Source organism: Varanus komodoensis, unplaced genomic scaffold (assembly GCF_004798865.1).
Source record: "Varanus komodoensis strain SLA01 unplaced genomic scaffold, ASM479886v1 scaffold8, whole genome shotgun sequence".
Lineage (NCBI taxonomy): Eukaryota > Metazoa > Chordata > Lepidosauria > Squamata > Varanidae > Varanus > Varanus komodoensis.
In genome coordinates, this window is record NW_025336481.1 from 1311284 (window position 1) to 1331402 (window position 20119).

Here is a 20119-nt window from a genome sequence, read left to right on the forward strand (position 1 = left end):
GGCGCGCGGGGCCGCGCCAAGGACGCGCCGCGCCGCGCCGCGCCGCCGCCCCGGGCCTGCCGCGGCCGCCCCGGACCGGCATGGGCAACGGCATGAACAAGGTACGGCGGGGTCCGGGGAGCGCTGGGCGGCCGTGGCCGGCTGGCGGCGACCCTGCGGGCGGAGCGGGCTCCCGGGCTGCCGGCCGCGGAGTTTCTGGGAGGCCGTGGGAATGTTCGGAGGGGCCTCGGAAGCGTGCAGGGCGCCAGCGCAGGGCGCAAGGAGCGGCTGATGTGCTCCTGCGCGTCGCCCCACCTTCTGCGCTGAGGATCGGGGCAGCCGAAGCGTGTCCTGCGCGCCCCAGTGCCTGCGGGGCCGGTGCAGTGTTCCTCCAGGCAGCCTTGGTGAGCGCTCGCCAGGGACCAGGGAGGAGTCCTCCGTTTTTCCAGAACAAGAATATACGGTCGCGTGAGTGCAAAATGCATCGGTCGTCTCTGGGTCTTTTTTTTTTTTTTTTGCTGAAGGCATCGATCTATTTGCCAAAGCAGCTCAATTACCGTACAATTTATAATACTGAAAATTTCTCATTCCCAATGCTCAGCCAAAAAGGCCTTCCTGAGTGGCTTACAATCAGTCAGCACACAAGACTGTCTCTGCCTACAGATTTACAATCGAAAAAGGCACAGCACAGAAAGAAAAGGGGATGGGGAGGGAAGAGGAAGAAATTAAGTACATTACTGCAGTGCAAGCACCAAGTTAAGATGTACAGCTGATGGCGCACCTGTCTTGATCAGAAAATAAAGGTCATCCTGGTGCCCCGAGCCGCTGTCTCCTGGAAATCCAGCAGCAAGGCGCAGGGGCAAAGCCAGCGGGATGTGGTGGCTGGACTGAGGGACTGGGATTTGGAAGGTCTGGGTTCCAGGCTCGGCTCGGTGAGAAGCTCGCATTGACTTTGGGCCAGTCATTGACTCATAGCCTAACCTACCTTACAGGGTTGTTGCGAGGATTACATGGGGGAAAGAAGAAGGATGTGTGAGCTGCCTTGGGTTCCTTGCAGGAAAAAAGAGGATATAATAATAATAAATAGGTATAAATAGATGTGAGCTGCAGCTCTGCTCCCCAGGGGGAAGCGTGACCCCTGCATTGAGAGCAGGTGGGCCTCTAACCCCCAAGTCACTCAGCCTGCTAGGCAGACTCCCCTCTGTCCTGGAGATTAGATTCAGACTGTCCTCTCTACTGACTTAATTATCTGTGGGGAATTGGGGCCCAGTGGAAACTTGAGGGGACTCCTGTCAGAGAAAGCACAGCACCCCCTGTAAGCTGTGACTCCTTCGGGGAAGTTCAGGACTGAAGATGGAAGAACAAAACTGACTTCGGTTTTGTTCATAATGTCGATTCGGAAAGCCCCGTCTGCGTTCGTTCGTGTGCCGGTCCTGCAGACACGCTCGCGTAGGAAGGGATGCCCAAGGGTGCCGACACACAACAGAGCTCTTCAGAGAGGCTTGGAGCTTAACAAATGCGGTGCACAAGTTCTTGCAGACTAGTTTAAAAAGTCAAACTAAACAACACCGCCAGCGCCCGAAAGGAGTTGGAAGAGAATGCCCCACCTCCTCACCCCACAGGCTTGGCGGACTCTACCAGCATGGGAAAAAATTCTGTGGGGTAGCAAGACGGACAAGAAAAATGACCATTGCTCTGGGATTTGCACTGCCCCCATGAAATCGGAACATGCGGGAAATCAGAGAAGTTCCAGTGGAAACGGGAGCTCATTCAGGGCCACCACGTATGGGCCAGAACTTTACCCTCATGTATGAAAAATGGGATTATGCGCACAGACCCAGACCCGGCTCCTGAGAAAGGATGTGCCGGCTTGCAGCTTCCTGGGGTCTCAGTGCAGCCCTCTTGTGAGTGGAGGGTGGGGGACAAGCCGCCCGGGGGGCAGATAGGGAGCTTTGCTTGCCGGAGTGGCTGGAAAGGCAGGGGTCACACATTCAGGCATGAAGCCGGCCAAAGGCCGAGGGCTGTAATGCATGTGGCAGAACCAGTGCCCGGCCAGTGGGAGAGAAGGCAGGGCCGGTGTCGAAGGCAGGCACGGCCGGGCGTTTGCCGAGGCCCCACTCCCCAGCAGGCACCCATTGAGAGGAGCCCCCCACCTTCTGCGAGGAGAAGCGAGAGCAGCAGGCGACCCTGGTGGAGAGAAGGCAGAGGCACTCACGGACTTGGGAAGGGGCCAGGGGCTCCCGCCCTCCCCTTTCCAAGCCGTGTTTCTGTGCAGCAAACGGGGCATTCTGTTGGGAAGGGAGGCTCCGTGCCCCTCGCTGTTCCTGCAGATTCTCTCTCTCACTCTGCTTCTTTATCCGGGATGCACCCGCAGGGATACGGGAAGGCGGCTGCAGTCGGTGCTTGGGTGGCAGAGGACAAGTGAACCCCACAGGTGCAGGGACTGGGGGGCTCATGGGTCCTTGGTGGCAGAGGAGGATTGTTAGGAATGGTGCGGAATTTCTTTCCCGCTGCCGCTTGTCCATTAAGAATCATCTACTCTCCCCCGACTTTTCTCCTGCTGCTGGGAAAGCAGCAGCTGGGGGACTCACCACAGGCTTGGCTCCCTGATTTTAGCCTGCCAGCTCTTCTTTTGGTAGAAATTAGACCTCTTCCTCTTCAAAGGAAATCCTAGGGAGGTCTAAAATTATAAAGAAAATGCAACTGTAAAAATTAAACAGAAGCACAAAACCATAAACCTAGCAAAAAACAGCCACACAATTCCTCTCAATTCAATTTGGCTTGCACATTTAATTCAATTTTAAGAGTATTTTCAAAATGCCTAGGCAAACAGGAATGTTTTAATTTGCTGCCGGTAAGAATACAGGGCCACTGCCACTCATATTTCCCTTGGTGGGCAATCCAGAGTTGGGGGTGCCACCATGGCATGGTGTTCTGTTTGTCCCAAAGGGTTTTCTACAAACCTTTTCTAGAAAAGGCTGTTAATTTCATGATACCGACCTTCAGTTTCATCTAGGAACTGTGATCCCATTTCCTTTCCTGCTTTTGCGCTACACAACCTCTAGGTGGCACTGTGGCATAGGGGAATAATACAAATATACTAGTGGAAAAAGTGCCTTCCTTCATTTTAGTATTTATTTATTTGCTTCATATCTTGCCTTTTTCTTTTAAGAACTCAACACGGCTTACATCATTCTCCTGCTGCTTATCCCCAGAACAACAGCCTTGTGAGGAAGGTTGGGCTGAGAGTCTGACTGGCCCGAGGTCACCCCGTTAACGCCTCATTTCCCCCTGTACTAAAGAACTAGCCAAAAGTACATTCAGGTGCAAAGCAAAATTGGAGGACTACGTCATTGTCTGGAAAACCTGTAAAGAACCATGAGCAGGGACTGGCCAGCTCATGGGAAAAACCTCATGTCGAAAAGCCCATTGTGCAACCCCAGTGAGCTGAAGCCCCCAAAGTGCATTCTGACCCTGGAATCACAGAAGTCCCCAGGGTATACCCTGGATGTTAAAGTCAAATAAATCTTTTAGATAATGCTTATAAAAATAGCAACTTGCCACTCTTGCCCGTGCAGCTCTGTGTGATTCAAGTCCAAGGCCAAACAATCTTGGAGATCTCACAGAAACACTTGGACTGCCCTGTCTGATCTTGAGGGCCAGCTCCTTAGAGAAGCACAAAACCATCCACCAGCCCCACCGAGCTTGGGTCTGTTCAGGGAATGTGCAGGACTTTCCTCCCTGACGGGCATTCGGTGGCCAGGAAATTGACCAGCTGTACTTCTGTTTTTCCAAGGGGTCAACACTTAAACGAGTTTAAAAGCAAGGACGGCAAGTTTAACAGGGGTGGCCACAGGGGGAGAGAAAGGGGAGAACAGGCCACGGAGCCCAGCATGGAGGTAAAGGGAGAAGGCAGGCATGGCGGAGCTGCGTAGTGGAGGAGAGGCCGACCGCCCCACGCTCCAGAGCGGCTGCTCAGGCCGGGAGCTGCAGCAAACAGCGACCTCTCTCCGTGTCTCTTGCAGATCCTCCCCGGACTCTTCCTTGGGAACTTCATAGGTGAGTGAGCCACAGAAGCAGGTGAAGAAGGAGGCCTGCATTACTTCTAGGCTCTGCTGTAAGGTTGGCCCTTGCCTCGTCCCGGGGCTTCTCCCGTTTAAACAGGTGCCTCACAGGCAGAAATGCGCCAGGTGCAGCTTGCCCACGGCAGCTGTCCTCTGGCAGGCGAGGTTTTGTCTTTGATCGTCCTGCCTGCTAGGCAGATGTGAAAAGCGCAGGAGCCGGGGAAAGAGCGACCAGCACTGGGGTGTCCCTTGGCACGCCTGGAACTGTGAAACAAGGGGTGCCCCATGGCAGAAGCCGCCGTCTCTCGCCCAGGCTGCCCGCAGGTTTGCCAGTTGCTGGCTCAGCGGTGGCTTTGAGGAGACGGCCGAGTGGCTGGACTGCTCACGGACGTCGGTCAGTGTTTCATGGACTGCCTGGTCACCCACAATTTGCCCCCCGGCCTGAAGTGGCAGCCTGCGCCCGCACTCAGCCACCTGGGGCCCTCCGGAGCACTAGCCACTGGCATTGTCCGTGGAAGAACGGTGCAGAGTTCTCAGACGTCTGCCCGAGCGCCATCCTGCAACCTTCCACTCGGAAGCAGTCTAGTCAGGCGGCAGGTCTTGAGCGCTGCTCCACGGGAGAGTGCCTCATTGATCCAGCGGGGAAGATCTCCTGCCCAAGGCCCCGTGTGCGAGAGCCATGCAGGCGCGTAGCCTGGATTCTGTGACCATCCATGCAGAAGTGCCAGATTCTCTCTGGGTCGGCCTGGAGGCCAAACCGAGGGGTCCAACCCTGCCGGTGGAGTTGCCCACCCAGCCCAGCCAGGCTCCTTGGAGAATGGCAAGAGGGCCTGAGGCCCGGGTGCGAACGCCCCAGGCAGAGGTCCCGTACCCCTGACCTAGAAACAAGGGGAAGCCAAGAAAAGGAGCCAGAACGAATGTCCCAGACTTCCCATTGCAGCGCTGAGCTGACCGCCGCAGCAGCGAGAAGAACCAAGCCCCGAGTTCAGGTGTCACCCCCTTGGGCAGCCGTAGGCAGATGCTTTTTCCTCCCCCCTCCCCCCCCCGTGATACAGACCGGTGTCCTACCTTGCTTTGGCTGGGACCCACAAGAGGGCCGGCCGTGCGGCTGGGGGCAAGAAAGGCAGTCCGGGGGGTTCACCGTGGCTTACGCACCGCGCCACGTGCAACGTCGGAAGCTGTGCCACAGCACCTCTTGCATAACAGACCCCGTGAACTGATCAGCATCAGCCAGTCAGAACGGAGGTGTTATTTGAGAGGTGTTCCTGATTTGCACAGGTATTGAAAGGCAATCATTCTCTTGGCTTCCTTGACTGAAAGCAACAGCCACCGAGATGCCACACAAAGAGTCTTTCTGCCTGAGTCCATTCTGAGGCTGCTTGGTCCAGAAATGCAAATTAGCACTGACATCCTCTCTATGCGGCTCTTTGAACATGTGTTGTGGGACTGAGGGAGTGGTTCTGTTGTGCAGCCAGGGCTAACTTCACAGGTGCTGTGAGAGGCCCTCCTCCGGGAGCCCTCCGTGAAGGAAATTAGGAGGGTGAGTACCCGGAGGAGGGCCTTCTCTGCGGTGGCGCCCAATCTATGGAATGCGCTCCCCAGAGAGGTCCACCTGGCGCCGTCGCTATTTGTTTTTTGGCACCAGGCCAAGACCTTTTTATTTAAGCAGCATTTTAACTGTTAATATTATTGGATTTTATCTGGCCAGGGTGGCTTATTTTATATTGTATTTTTGTATTTTTAATCTAATGTTTATATTTTTTAATTTAATATTATAATTATTTTTTAATTTATTGTTGTAAGCCGCCCCGAGGCTTCGGCGAATGGGGCGACATAAAAATGTTTTAATAAATAAATAGATAGATAGATAGATAGATAGATAGATAGATAGACAGAAGGGCAGAGACAATAGCCGGGAAGTATTTTGCCCCTCCCACGGGGGAGGGGAGCTGTAACAGAGGAATGGGAGTCTCTGCACGTCTCTCAAGTGCAGGGTGCTAGTGCTCGGGGCTCCCCAAATGGCAGGTGCGCACGGCCGTGGGCGGAATGCCCCCACACCGAAAGGAATCGCGGTCTGACTCACCCGGAGGGTGTCGGGCCGGCCAGGGCTGATTCAAGGGCTGCCGCACCCCTTTTTGTCTCGGGACACGAGAACCCAGTCGAACGGACACCAAGTCCTTCACTGGCATGGCTCACCAAAGCCAGGGCTTGGTGCGCATGCCTCCGCATGCTCCGCGCATGATTCTCCGTGCGCCGCTTTGTCAGCAGCCCGGTAACACAAGCCCGTGTCTGCAGACAATGAACAAAGGTGACCGGAACAATCACGCTGTGTTCCTCCTTCGCTCCCTTCCAGATGCCAAGGACCTGGATCAGCTGAGCCGGCACAATATCACCCACATTCTCTCCATCCATGAATCGCCGCAGCCGCTTATCCCGGTAGGCGCCTCTTTTCAAGCTAAGTGGGCCCCTTCTGTGCCTCCAAGGCAGCTGCCTGCTGTGCCCAGTGAACATTCAGGCACAGTGGGGTCCCGAGGCCCCCTCCCCAGCTTCCTCCCTCAGTCCCGTCAGGACCCCAGGGACCCCTCAGGAGCACTGAGCGGGGGGTGCCCTGGGCAGCTACCACCACTTCCCCGCCCTGCACTTGTGCCGGGGCAGGGCAGAAGGGTTGCTCCCCCCAGCCCCGCCAGCATCAGTGGGAGTGTGGGGTGAGGAAGGCGGAGCTGGGGGCCTGGGAGACCAGCTGGGGCGGCCTGTCCCTTCCCCCCACCCAGCCATGCCAGACTCAGCTGAACAGTGCGGCGGCTGAGCATAAAGGGGTGGGGGGTGGGGGGGCGTCCCTTTCCACAGCTCAGCCACAGCAGAGTTCAGGTGGGCAGGACAGGTGGGAGTCACATGCCACTTGGCCTTCCCAGTTCCCAGATGGGGGGTTGAACGGGCAGAATGTTTCAGACCCCGGCAGTTTTGCCCTGCACTACTGCCAGTGCTCCGGGGGAGCAGGTTGCTCACGAGCAAGCCCACTTTCCCAGCTTTGCGCAGCAGGCGCGCAAGGAGATGCCAGCGACAGGTCAGAAGGGGCCTCCTGGGCCAACTAGTCTGACCCCCAGCTCCAGCAGGCTCCACGCATGACTACTCAAAACCTGATCTTCAAGTGCAACTCACTGGGCCAACTTTGTCGAGGGCTTATATGATCACGATGATTATCACCATCATTACTGCATTACCTTTCTGTGCAGCCCATCGCCAAAGCTCCCTGGGGGGTTCACAACATGTAAGCCCCCCACCCAGATTTCAACCAGGCCCGACCCTGCTTAGCTTCCAAGGTTCGGCAGGATTGGGCACTTCAGGCTGTATGGAAGCTATTTGGCACTTCACAGTTAGGCGAGAGGTAGAGGGCTGTTCGTTGCAAAGCTCCATCAATGTGCCCGGCCTTTGCCGAGTACAAGTGTTCAGGTCTCTGCCCCAAGGACCTTACAATCCTGCAGTAGTGGGACAGGCGGGCAGCATGTAGGATGACTGGATCTACAGTGGTCTTTCCTTCTCCTGCTGGATCCAGGTGCAAAGGGGGTGCTTAGCAACCGATATGGTTCTTTAAGCACTTTTGCGCTCGGCGGGGGCAGCTTGTTACGACCACTGAACTCAACAAGGATAAGTGGGTGAGGTAGTTGTCTCACTGCCCAGCAGGGGATGCTAGGCCGATAGGGCTGTTTTCTGTCTAAACATACTCCGGATTGCATCCTAAATCCAAAACTGGTCAAAGTTAAGCGCCTAGACCAGCAGCAGGACTCCTGGTGCCTTCCAAAGGTTTTTAACCACAATCCCCATTATCCCTGACTGTGGCTGGATGGGACCTACGGGCCCTGGACAGCGCCTGGAGGCACCCACCGTGCCCGAGGTTTCGGCAGCACGGGCCCCGCTTTGGGGGACACCTGGAGCCGGGAGCCCCCTCTCAACCGTCCGTTTGCTTCCGCAGGGGATCACGTACCTCCGCATTGCTCTCCCTGACATGCCAGAGGCAAACATGTAAGTAACCAGCAGGAAATAAGGGGCGGGGGTCCAGACGCCATGAACACGCAACCAGTGGGCAAGCTGAGGCCCATTCAGGGATGGGGTCACCCAGGAGAGGATGTGCCCCGGGCAGGTGCTTCAGGCGAGTTTGGGCCCCGGCTGGTCTGCCACCCGCAGCCTCTCCTAGGCAGACGTGGCGCACAGCAGCTGGCCCTTAGCTAAGGCTGCCTTTAAAATGGCTTGGAAGCAGCAACTGGTCGAAAACGGCCTGCCAGCTGTTACCTGGCGGTGCCCAGAGCACAGAAGCCCCGTCCTGCGCCCACTGCCCTGGCAGATGACCTTTAGGCTCCTGCGTTCAGTTTAGAGGGCTCATGTTCGCCTTTTGGGCCTCCGACGCTGGGGGAGCTTTGTGTGCTGACGTGCAAACCAGCCCCGGATTCAAGGGCAGCTTTGCAGGTCCTGCTCTTGGGATGTTAGGCGAAGAGGTGCAGAAGACGGGGCTGCTCTGGGGCAGCAAAGATGCTCTGGAATCCCCACCCTTCATGGCTTCAGGCACGTGCCAGAAGTTTCGCCTGCTGCCTTTAGGGTCTGAACCGCTTTTAGCCAAAATTCTGTTTTGCAGGGTAATCCTGTGGCTGAATCCTCGGACTTGATGAGGATTTGCTAATGCTTCCGACCAGTGCGATCCCTCGCGCTTGCCTCTTGCCTTGCATCTTTCGGGTGCATCGCTTTTCTATAAGCCACTTCGGATGTTCTCTGAAGAAAGGCAGAGTGGCAGTAATAAGTGGCCTTGTTTGTTTGATTGAATCATAATATTTATTGCTACCTGTCAGCACACAAACTCTCCCAAGGTAATATACAACAATAACATTCCCATAATAAAAAGGCAGTGCAGTTTTAAAGGCCTGTAAAAATAGCAAACAATAAACAATCCTACGGACACAAGCTTACAGTCGACAACGGCAACGACAGTGCAGTCTGATGAAGCGTCCTCATGGGGAGACCAGAGCAACGTAGCTAAGTCTTCAGGACCTTCGTAAAGGCCTGCAGTGATGGGCCTTGTTGACCCAGGCGGCTGACTGTGGGGCTGCCACAAACATGGCCGTGCGAAAGGGCATCTGCCTTCCTGCCGTTTCAGGTGGGCAGATGAGAAGGGCCTCTTTCGCTGAATCTGAAGGGTGGGCAGGCAGATGTGGGTGCCGGTGGTCCTTCGGATGATTTGCTCCCAAACTATTTAAGGTTTGAAAGCTCAGACCCGGCACGTTAAACTGGGCTTGGACGCATGCCGGTCAGCAGCGCAGCAGATGCGACACGGGCGTTGTGTGAGCTGTTCTTCTCATCCCCACCAACACCTGGGTGGCTGCACTGTTCTCAGCCGAAGGGGCGAAGCAAGGCGGCTCCATGCACAGAGCGTTGCAGTGGACTAGCCCGGATATTGCTCTCCCGTGAACACGTCCCTTTTGATTCTCAAGGAGGAACAGTGCTAAAAGTGAGACAATCCGGCTGCAGCTCCTCTTTCCACCTTCTCCAAGCTCCTCTGAAGTCCTAGAAGTATCCAGGGCTGTGAGAGTTTTGGAAAAGGCTGGAAAGGGGGAACATGAGAGGCACCCCCCTTTCTATCCTCTCCCACCCAAATCTCAGGAGGTTTGGGAGAAGCTGGGCATGCCAGCATTCCCCTAACCCTCCTTGATTCCTCCCACTGAAATCTTGACGACATGTGATTACGAGATGTTAGGAAAGGCTGAAGTATTTGGGGACAGAGGGTGCAGCTGAGTGTGGGGGCAAAGAAGGGCATTCCTACCTGGCTAGGCCTCGATAAAGACACCGGCAGGTGATGCTCTTCTGGCAGCAGGAAGTCAGAAGCTTTCCTGCGACTGTCCACAGATCAAGCTGCTCACCAGTTCAAAAGTCAGCCACTCCCAGGACATTTGCAGCTATTCTCCGCCTTCTCCTCCCTTTCTGGATGAAATAATTATTTCCACAGCAAAGTCTTGCAGTGCTCCATGAAACCAGTATGGCTGCTTTCCCTCATCACAGCATCTATGCACTGGGGAACGCTGCATCAATTTGATTTCTGGTGGGTGCACAGCATTTCAAGGGTGGTAACGCTGTGCTGCCAGCTGCACCCAGATGGGGATTCTCTGTCTACCTTGTGGGTTCTGGAAATTGGCAGGAAATACGTACATGAATACCACCAGCTCTATGATGTTGGTTTGACATCAAATTTTAAAGCAGATTTTCCATTCAAGATACTTTTAGAATGGAGCGTGCAATTTTAGAGAGGGTCTTGTGCCGAAGCACCAGGCACCAGTGTAAGGAGTGACGCTTACACAAGTACAGAGACGCGGTGAGTGGGAAAACTCCTGCCTTGGCGTTGCGCGTGAAAGAAAGACAGCAAGGTTATGTACAAGTTTATGGCACAGGTCTGCCTCTCTCTGCCATGTTTTTCTGGTTATTTCCCATCTATCCCCATTCCTCTTACATACACACACTCACAAGCCAAATCAGAACAGGTGCTTTTTGGAATGTCTGCAACACAACAGGCTGCATTTCACATCCCTGTGAAGTAGGTGACTTAAATGAGCCAGTTGCCTGCAGCAACTGACAGCTTCATTTTACTCTCGTTTTGCAACTTTGGTCTTTGTTCGTGTCTCAGTGAAAACCAGGTCAGGGGAATTTGATTCTGTTTTCATTGAATGTCTCTGAAACCCACATTCAAAATCTAGAAGGAAATGTTCAAACTGTGTTTTGTCTCATGAAAGCCTGTGGACTTTCAATTCATTTTGCAAAGACGTGTTTGTTGCAAGAGCCGATGCCAAAGTGTTTGCTGTTACATTGATATCCTACCTTTCCATTTAAAAGGCCCCAGGCACCTCACACAATGATCCACAATTTTAAAAAACCCACAAATCCAGGGTGGTTTCCAGGCAAAAGCCTCTTTTAGGCGCAGGTTTTAGTTTTTGATTTTTAAAGAAACCTGGGCGTATAATAGGCCCACCCCACGGAAGAAGCCATCCTGGTTGTGTGTTCTTTTTGTGTCATATCCTAAAGCCTCCCATGAAAGTGGAACAAGGCAGGATGCTGAAACAGCTGCTTTTCCCCTCTTCCGCCTACACCACCCACCTCTTCCTTCCACCAGCAGTTCACTCCTCCAGCGTCTGCACCCTCTTTAAACGAACCACCAACTTCTGGAGGTGCAAAATTGCAGCTGACCAATCGGTTGCTCTCCTCCCTGCAAATGATCCTGCCTTCTGTACTCCTTTGATGAGGGCACTTTTCTAATTATATAGCTGTGCACCTAACCACAAAGAATTTCCCTTCACATCACACAGTTTCTAGGGGGAAAGCAAAAGCGTTTCAACTGAGATAAATGCTGAAATATATTGACATTTGAAATGACACAATGACAGAGTGCTTATAGTGCAACATGCAGGTATGACTGAGTTCTACAAATACGCCTTCAAAAAAAAAATTAAAAGGAAATCAAAGGGATTTCCATGATGAGAATGCAGCCAAAGTAAGAGAGATCAAAGCAGTTGCTTTCCATTAAGTCTGCCCTGCAAATTTTAGAGTCTCCGTGAAAGCACACGCTGTCCACAATTAAAGGAGTCTTGTCAGCCGTTACAACTCTTACTGGACACGTGATGAAATGGATTGAAATCTGAAATGGCGAATCTAATGGAATGCTTTAGGTTCACTCTGCAGAAATAGAGTTGGGCAAGTTTTTTTTAATAGCAATTACATTTTAATTTTTTATTTTCGCAAAAGCACATGCAGAGTGCTTTCCCCCCACCGCTTATAAGCCAGAATCATGCAATAAATGTGAGATGCTCATTAGAAACGTTTCCAGTCCGGTTTCGATCCTCCCTGTGCATGTTCAGGCAGAACAAAGTTCCACCTCTCCCAGATGCGTTGGATTGTGCCTTAAGCTGCTTTACAAATATGCATTGATAAGGAGTCCTGGATCTGTGCTTTCAGTGCGGCTTACGGCCAAACCAAAACAAATATGCCATAAAAACCAATTCATTGTAGACCCACTACTTCTTAAAGCCTGCGCAAGACAGAAAAAAGGGCGTACAACTCCCAGCATGCACAGGTTTGCCTCCTAAGCACCTCATCTGGAGCATCCAGAGTAAGTAAAACTGTACAACTGCACAGGAACAGATCACATGCGAAAGTCGTCTATTTCAATGTCGAATGAAATTTTTAAAAGATTTAGGGAAGGCACTTTTCTGACTTAGTGAAGCTGGCAGAGCCTGTGCTGACGTTCCTGACTCTTTCGCTTTGCTTTGTCTCCAACCCCACACCCTGCCAGCAAGAAGCACTTTAAGGAATGCATTCATTTTATCCATGCCTGCCGCATGCGTGGAGGGAACTGCCTCGTTCACTGGTAAGGGGAGCTGGAGAGATCGGGGAGCCTACGTGGCCCTGCGGGCATCCACTGGGTCCAGACAGCACAATAACCCACACTCAAGGGCTGAGGATGGGTTGAGTGTGGGTTGTCACTGGGTTGTCTGAACCCAGCCTCCATAGCAAACCTGGGTTGCTTAACCATGAAGAACCTAGAGTTCAGAACCGAACAGCAAGCCATACATCCTCTTTTTGGGTTATGTGTGGTTAAGCAACCACAATAAAGACCCGATTTCAACAACAAAAAGCTGCAGTTCCACAACAGCCCACACGCAACCCCTAGGCAGCCCCCGAGTGCCAGTTCTCAGGTTGTCCAGCCCCAGGCGCAGAGTCGCATCCCGCAATTTCAAACGGAAAAGGTTCTGCAGCCCAGCGAGGTGATGTCAGGAGTCGCGCCTGGGACCTCCTCCACACCAAGCGGGCTGCTTGCGAAGCACCAGGAGATGCTGCGCACCGAGTCAGACCCTCAGCCCATCCAGCCCAGTATTCCCACCACTGGCCGGCAGGCTCCAGGGCCTCAGGATGGTTTCTCCAGTCCCGCCTGGATTGCGCCTGGGCTGCTCGTGCAGCGCGGCCCCTCTGCTCCTGCATGCAGTGTTGGGTCATTCACAAGGGCCGTGAGTGCGCGAGCGCAGCGCCAGCCAGAGGGAGAACGGCTCAGGCACACGGCATTGAGGGCCCAGAGGAGCCGAGCGGACTGGGGGTTGTGCGGGTGCATGAAACGATACGGCAGGAGGCGAGCTGCACAAGGCCAGGGAACCAGCTAATGAGGCTGACCAAAGGCAGCAGAGACCCCCGGGGGCCCGGCCCCTTGGTTTCAGCCTGGCAGGGAGAATCCCAGAGTTTGGGGGCTCACCCCCAGCACCTTCCAGGCTGCCTTGAGTTTTCCTTTCCAAATGGAGAGGCGCTCCCTCCCTGTAAGCCCCCTGGCAGAAGCACCTGTGCTGTTTCTCTGCACGGACAGGAGTGTGGGCGAGTGAGGGGTCTTGCGGCGGGGGGGGGGGGGAGCCGGCGGGGCGCTCTGACCGCTTCCCTTCCGCCTGCAGCCTGGCCGGGATCTCTCGCAGCACCACCATCGTCCTCGCGTACGCCATGGCGGTCACGCAGCTGAGCTGGCACGAGGCGCTGGAGGCCGTCAAGGCGGTGCGGCCAGTTGCCAATCCCAACCTCGGTTTCCGCCGGCAGCTGGAGGAATATGCATGCAGCCGGTCAGCAGAGAAGGTGAGAGCCCGGAGGGGGGGGCCACGTGTCCCGGGATGTCGGGTTTGCGGAATCCCCTCCCCCTGCGTTCTGCAGGTGGTCAGGCGTCTCTCAGATTTGCAAAAGCAGAATTTTGCTAACTCGTATCGGTGCTGATCGGGGTATGAGGATTAGTGGTGCTTTGCATTAACTAGTGTGGATTAGTGCATTCGAACAAGTGTGCTTTAGCACAAACGCAAATTAGTGCAAAGGCTCCCCTGCCTGGCCACCCCAGAAGTGGAAAAACATGCCATCGCGCGACTTAGAAATAGCCAGTCCACTGTGGATTATGCAGGTTGGATTTCTAGGAAACCAGACTTATTTGAATTGTTGTGGATTTCTTTGATGTTCCTTGTTTCTCTTTGGCCAAATACTGAATTTGGTGTAGGGGGAGGGAGACAGAAGCCCTCCCCTGCCAAAACAGACTGGCTTTCACAGTCAGCCTGAGCATCTTCCCTCGCATGGTGGAAAGAGCGCCCAAGGCTGCTCCCCTCCTGTTCAGGATCCACTGACGACTCCACAGAACAGCCTGCGAGGTGCAAGAGGTGGGCAGCTCCCTGTGCTAAGCGCCTGCACCTTCCGAGAGTATCTGGTAGCCAGCAGAAGCTCGGGAACAAGCTATTCCCACTGGTAGTTCCCCAGAGCAAGGCAGGCCAGGATCTGGAACCGCTCTGAGGACACAACGGGAGAAGAACTGCCAAGAGGAGCGCATCTGAGACAAAGATTCCACGTGTGCTTTCTCTGCCCTTCACTGGAGAGTAAATAGAGAAGGAGCAGAAAGACAGAGGCGGTGAGGAATGCCCATGATGCTGCGCAGGGACGTGCTCCCCCCGCTCCCCCCTGCGCGCACGATGAAGCCATGCCTCGTTGCACAATGCAGTCACGTCCCCCTGGTGCCACGGGAGAGGGAAACAGAGCGTTTAATGTGGGGTCGGAACAGCCGGGGCAGCCGCCGTGTTTACTACGCCCCCCCCCCCCTGCTCTCCCGCTGCCGAGCGCTCTGTACGGATCGCAGAGAAACGCGGGACGGGCGGGACGGGCGGGACTGGGAGCTGCAGCAGCTGCCTCGGCTCCTGTCCCCAGTTGGCCTCGGCCGGCGGGGAGAGTAACGGCCCACGAAGCCAAGCACAGCTGGCTCCCTGCGCCCCACACCCCCGCTGCCTGCACCAGCCGTCCTTGAAGCGACGAGGTGCCAAGGGCACGTCCCAGTGGCCCTCCTGGCCCCTTTCTTGTGGGGGAACCCGAGATCACAGGGCCCACGTGCCAGGGCCTTTCCATAGAATCATAGAGCTGGCAGGCCCAGCCCCTGCTGTTGCAGGTCCCACGTCGCCCCATCCCACTCAGAGGGCTGCCCAGTTTCTTTCTGAATGTCTCTCATGTGGGAGAGCCCAGACCTCTTCAGACAGCTGGTTTCACTGTCATATTGCCTAGCAATGGGGAAACTTTTCCTGATGTCTAGCCTGACTCCTGGCTGTCACAGCGTGACTTGATTATTCCGTGTCCTGCACTCCGGCATCAGCGAGAAGGGATCCTGGCCTTCCTCTTTGTGGCAGCCTTGGAGGGACTTCTAGAGGGACACCATGTCCCCCCTCAGTCTTCTCTTCTCAGGGCTGAACATGCCCAGTTCCCTCAGTCTCTCCTCTCAGGGCAGTGCTTCCAAGCCCTGGATCATTTTTGTCACCCTCCGCTGGACTCTTTCTCATTTCCCTGCATCTTTCTTAAACCTTGGTGCCCGGAACTGGACACCGCACACCAGGTGAGGTCTGACTAGTGAGGAGTATAGAGGAACCACTACTTCTTGTGATTTGGCTAGCAGGGACTTTCTCTGACGCCCCTCCCTCAGTTTCCGTGTTCCCGCTGAGCTTATCCTCAGCCTAGCTGGGGGCAAATGCTTTTTCCCAGCAACCAGAAGAGCACGCCTGTTGCAACGCAACATCATCTTTGGGGCGGCTTGGCTTTGAGTGGGGGGCCGAGGCTTCCCGCACGAGCTGAGGGTGGCAGAAGGGGCTTGCCGACGTGGGTCGAGAGGGGCCTCACGCGTCGCGATCCTCCCCGGTGAGGTGGCCGTGAGCGTCCCCATGCACTCCTGTACTTCAGACATTACAATGGGGGGCCCACGCTGTGTGTGACGCAGAGGGCCGGAGCGAGAACGTGACCACAGGCGATGAGCGCCGGGTGAGAAAGAGGGTCTGGGCAGTGATCCAGAGTGCAGAGGCGATGAGGAGGCTCCCGTGGGCGCCAACAGCTGTGGGTTCAGAGGCGTCCTGAAGCACTCTGAGGCTCAGTGAGAGCCTGCAATGAAGAGTCGCCCACCTGTCGGACAGGTTGCGTGTTCCTGCGACGGGTCCTGCCTCCCACAGCACCTGCGTTGCGGGAAGCCCGGCACAGCTTCTCCACCTGCCAGACTTGCACCTGAACCCACAGAATTTGCCCACCCAGCACTTAGTCTAGGGATGTGCGTGTTGTGTGCAGAAGAAGAAAAGCAGCCCTCTTTGCACGGCTTTGAGGCTACAGGCAGGATTTCGCAGGCATGTCGACCGCTGTGTCTTTTTCCCCAACAGATCCACCGGCAACTCGAGCGCAAGTACGGCAAAGGCCCTTTTAATGACGACAAGGACCTCCGGGCTCTGCTGCCGCCGGGCAAAAGGGGCGACCCCTCCAGGGCTGCTGGGGTGCTGCAGACGCGGGTGCCGCGGAGCCGGAGCACGAAGCACACCGGTCCGTTCCTGCTGCGTGTGAAGCAGACCTTCTCCTGCCTCCCCGGCTGCCTGAAGTGAGCCCTGCGGGCCGAAATCCGGCAAGGGATGAGCTATCCACTGGTGCCGCAAGGGGGAAGGACAGGGCATGGCCCCTGGTGGCCACGTCGGACTGCCGGACTCGCCCGCCTTCCTTCCTTTCACCTGCAGAGACACAGCTCAGTGCCAAAGGAGTCGGCCTCCCAGACGGTCAACTGGGAGGAATCCCAAATAGTCACCGGAGAGTTTCTGACCCCAAAGCCTCATTGGTAGCAAATCACACCCAGCTGCAGTGCCAGGTCTGGAACGAGACGACCTCCGCTGGTCTGAGACTTGCCCAAGGTGAATTCCCAGGCAGGAATCCTTCAGGATTCGCAGACGAAAGACACGCCGAAAGGAAAAGCTCGAGGGTGGTGGTGCTCACAAGGCAAGGGGCTCCACCAGATGGTCCCTCAGGCCGCGTTTGTGCGCAGGTGTCGAAATGGCAGGAGGACGTGGAGCAAAATAGCCATTGGCAGGTGGGCCCCAAGGCCCGGCCTGTGCACCCGCTTGGACAGCTGCACACAGGCCGAATCGCGGAGGGTCGCGCGCGGTGAACGAGCGGCTCCTGCCGCAATTCTCTGCTGCGCCAACTCTTCAGGCGCGTTAGGCGTGAGCGTGGCAGCTGCACCATCACGGGCCGAGCAGGTTATCGCTAGCACCCCCGTCCATTTTCCTTGCCACGGGAGGAGGGGCCCCAGGCCCAAGTCGCCGCTGGAGCCGAGCCGCCTCTCTCCTCACGGCCTGCCCCGCTCTCTGCTGCACCCCTGGAGCAGGTGAAATCGCAGGAAGCCGCCAGGGCAAGATCCAGACCGGAGAAGAGAAACAAGCCCATGTGCTCCACTGACTTCCCACGGGACTGATCCAGGAGCCCCGGGAGAGCACCCGCTTTGAAAAGGGCTACCTGGGGTCTCTCCATCTCGCAGGAAGCAAACAGAGACGCCACCCCCCCGCCCCACCCAGTATTTACTGGCCCTTCAGAGTGACTTGGCAACCCCACTCGCTCTGCTCAAGGAAGGCTCGTAACAGATGCGTGGCTCCAACAAGCAGGGGAAGACTCCGCCGCCGTGCCACTAAGCTCACCCTGCTGTGCACCTGTGTCAGCCGCAGGGCACTTCCTGCCAGCTTCTCCTTTCCAAGAAACTCATGGCGAGAGCAGCTGCCATGCCCCAAGCAGGGCTGGGTTTCGGCTCTTGTGTCAGGTGCCCAAAGGCCTTCTGGAATTCCCCCAGCGGAGCCCGGCTGGAGAGAGCGTCAGGTGCCTGCGTCACTGGAGGTTTGTTCCACCCAAATAAATGGAAACGGAAAATGAGTGAGCGCATGACCGTGGTTAGCAGGTCTAAGCGACGACATTTCCCCGCTGTGTGTGCACACGCCGCATCTCCCGCAAAGCTCCTGTGAGCGCCAGGTCTGGGTTTGCCTCCTGGGTGATGTGCCAGTGTGGGCTGAGAGCAGCTCCCTTAGTTGGGCTTCCTGCAAGCGAGGCGCTAGTTTAATAACCGCCTTATATGGCCCATAAAAATATAACCCATAACCTAATTGTGCAGTTAAAGATTGGTCACATCCCGTCAACAATGGGCAGCCCTATCAAACACCCAGTTTATGAGAACTGTAAAATCAAGAGAAATTCCAAAATCCACCAACATGTCTGGCATATAAAATATCAAAAATGTCATACAAGTGGGAGGATGAGTAAAAATTGCCTTGGCATTAAAGCGACAGACTCTGTGTTCGTTCACAGCCTTAAAAGGAGGTAAGAGGAATTGCAGACTTCACTGCAGGCCTGCATTTGTACCCAAAAATACGCCCCAGTGTTCAGCGGGGCCCTGCTCCCAGCTGTGTGTGCAGCTGTGCCTTCAGTTGGGAATATATAGATTTTCTTAAATCTGTTCCTCTCACATCCCTCTGATCGTCAGGTGTTCCGTCCCGTGTTCATAGCTGAAATTTATTCTTTTTGTAATAACTAGAAAAGCTGATAATGGAACATGCTTTGTTTCTGGCTCTAACATATACAAAAAGAGCAGTTTCAGGGATGATGCTAAGATAGGTTTAGAACCTGTGAAACTTAATGTAAAATGGTAAGGAGTCTTGATGCTTTTGTTTGTTATAGCATTGTTTTCTTGCATTTCTAAGAGCAAAATACTTCTCTGAAAGATAAAGAAGTGTACATCTGCACAAATGCTCAAATTCCCCCCAAATCTACATTTTCATGCTTCAGCCTGTGGTGGAAAATACACGTTTGTCAGTTTTAAAAGCTGTTTGTACTTTGTACAATAACCATCTTAGAAGGCAAAAAACCAGTTTGAAAGTTTGCAAAATCTGTGTAACTCAGAAAAAGCAATCCACAGAAAACCTGTGGGCTCAATCTATAGAATCCTAAAATTGGAATCCATTGCAAATTTCTCTGACATTCTGGTTTTCCTGGCATTTCAGCTTTAAGAGGTGGGCACCTCATGGCCTTCCTGCAGCTCCCATTTAGATGGGTCTGAAGCTCCCATTGGTACTAACCAGCCAAGTCATTGGGAATAATTATGGAAGTTGTAAGCCAAAACCTCTGGAGGGTTGGAAGTTGTCTGCCCCTGTTCTGCTAGCTGCATATTCAGACTGCATCTAGGAATGCTGGGAGAAAGGACTATGCATTGGCTGATTCTCCTGCGTTTGGAAATATTAAATTCCAGCATTCACTCAGCTCCATGTAGGACTCTGAAAGACTGGAGGCCCGCTATCTCTTCTGACATTCTGCCTTACGAATGTGAACAAAACCAATATTTTTCTGCTCCTGCTTTGCACTTGTTGAAGAATCTTAAAGAATCTTAAAGAACTTGCAAGTTTCTTGATCCAGCTGCAGCTTTCTGCATTTCTGTGTGGACTGACATGATTCCCTGTGTTTTGTATGTAATACAAAGGCTGAAATGGATTACATAAAGCGGTATACATGCCACATACGCAGAAAAAAGCCAGTTCTTCATGGCCTTTATCCCAGGGACAGCCATAACAATTGCACTTCCTGGAAAAATAAAAGCAAAGATGTGAAAGAGAACCGAGCAAGTTTTCATTATTTGAAGAAGGCCTGCTAGCAGGTGCTGCTCCATTTCTTTGCAGCTTGCTCCAGAGGGCAAACCTCGCTGTAGGGAACATCCGGAGGCCTTCGTCCATTGAGCAAGGTAGCCAGCAAGCCTAAGAAACAAGCCTTCTCCCTGGCTGGCTGGGAAATGCTGGGAATTTGGGGAATATTTTTCCTATCTAAACATGCGCAGGTGTGCAGCTTCACACACATGCCATTTTTCTGGGGCATTCCAAGCAGCCCGAACAGACAAGCAATTCAAAACAAGGTGGGCTATAAGGCCAATACAGTGGTTATGACACAAACACTATCCTGTTACCCTTTGACCCAATGCGAGGACCTTGAACATTGGATAATGTTTGACTCTGGGCAAGCAGCCCTTGGCTGATCCAGTCAACTGGCAGCATTTGCTCAGTCAACTGAACACCCCTGACCCTAATATAGGGCAAAAGTTACTTTGAAAAGAGGGTGATTTTGAAAAAGCCCTCCTTGAGTAGTTTTTTCTGCACAGCTCATCATTTCTGCTCATTCTAAGCACATTCCAACCATCAGAATCATGCCAACCATCAAAATCATGCCAGGGC

The 20119-nt window shown here is 54.2% G+C and overlaps 1 protein-coding gene across 1 annotated transcript; it reads left to right on the forward strand.

The window, feature by feature from the left end:
• Positions 1-15: 15 nt before the first annotated feature.
• Positions 16-17422, forward strand: DUSP15 (dual specificity phosphatase 15). The gene is made up of 7 exons (XM_044455775.1): positions 16-101; positions 4005-4038; positions 6397-6479; positions 8014-8063; positions 12364-12438; positions 13505-13679; positions 16259-17422. Exons 1-7 carry the CDS (start codon positions 81-83, stop codon positions 16472-16474), a joined length of 654 nt encoding a protein of 217 aa, XP_044311710.1. The 5' UTR covers positions 16-80; the 3' UTR covers positions 16475-17422.
• The last annotated feature ends 2697 nt before the right edge of the window (positions 17423-20119 follow it).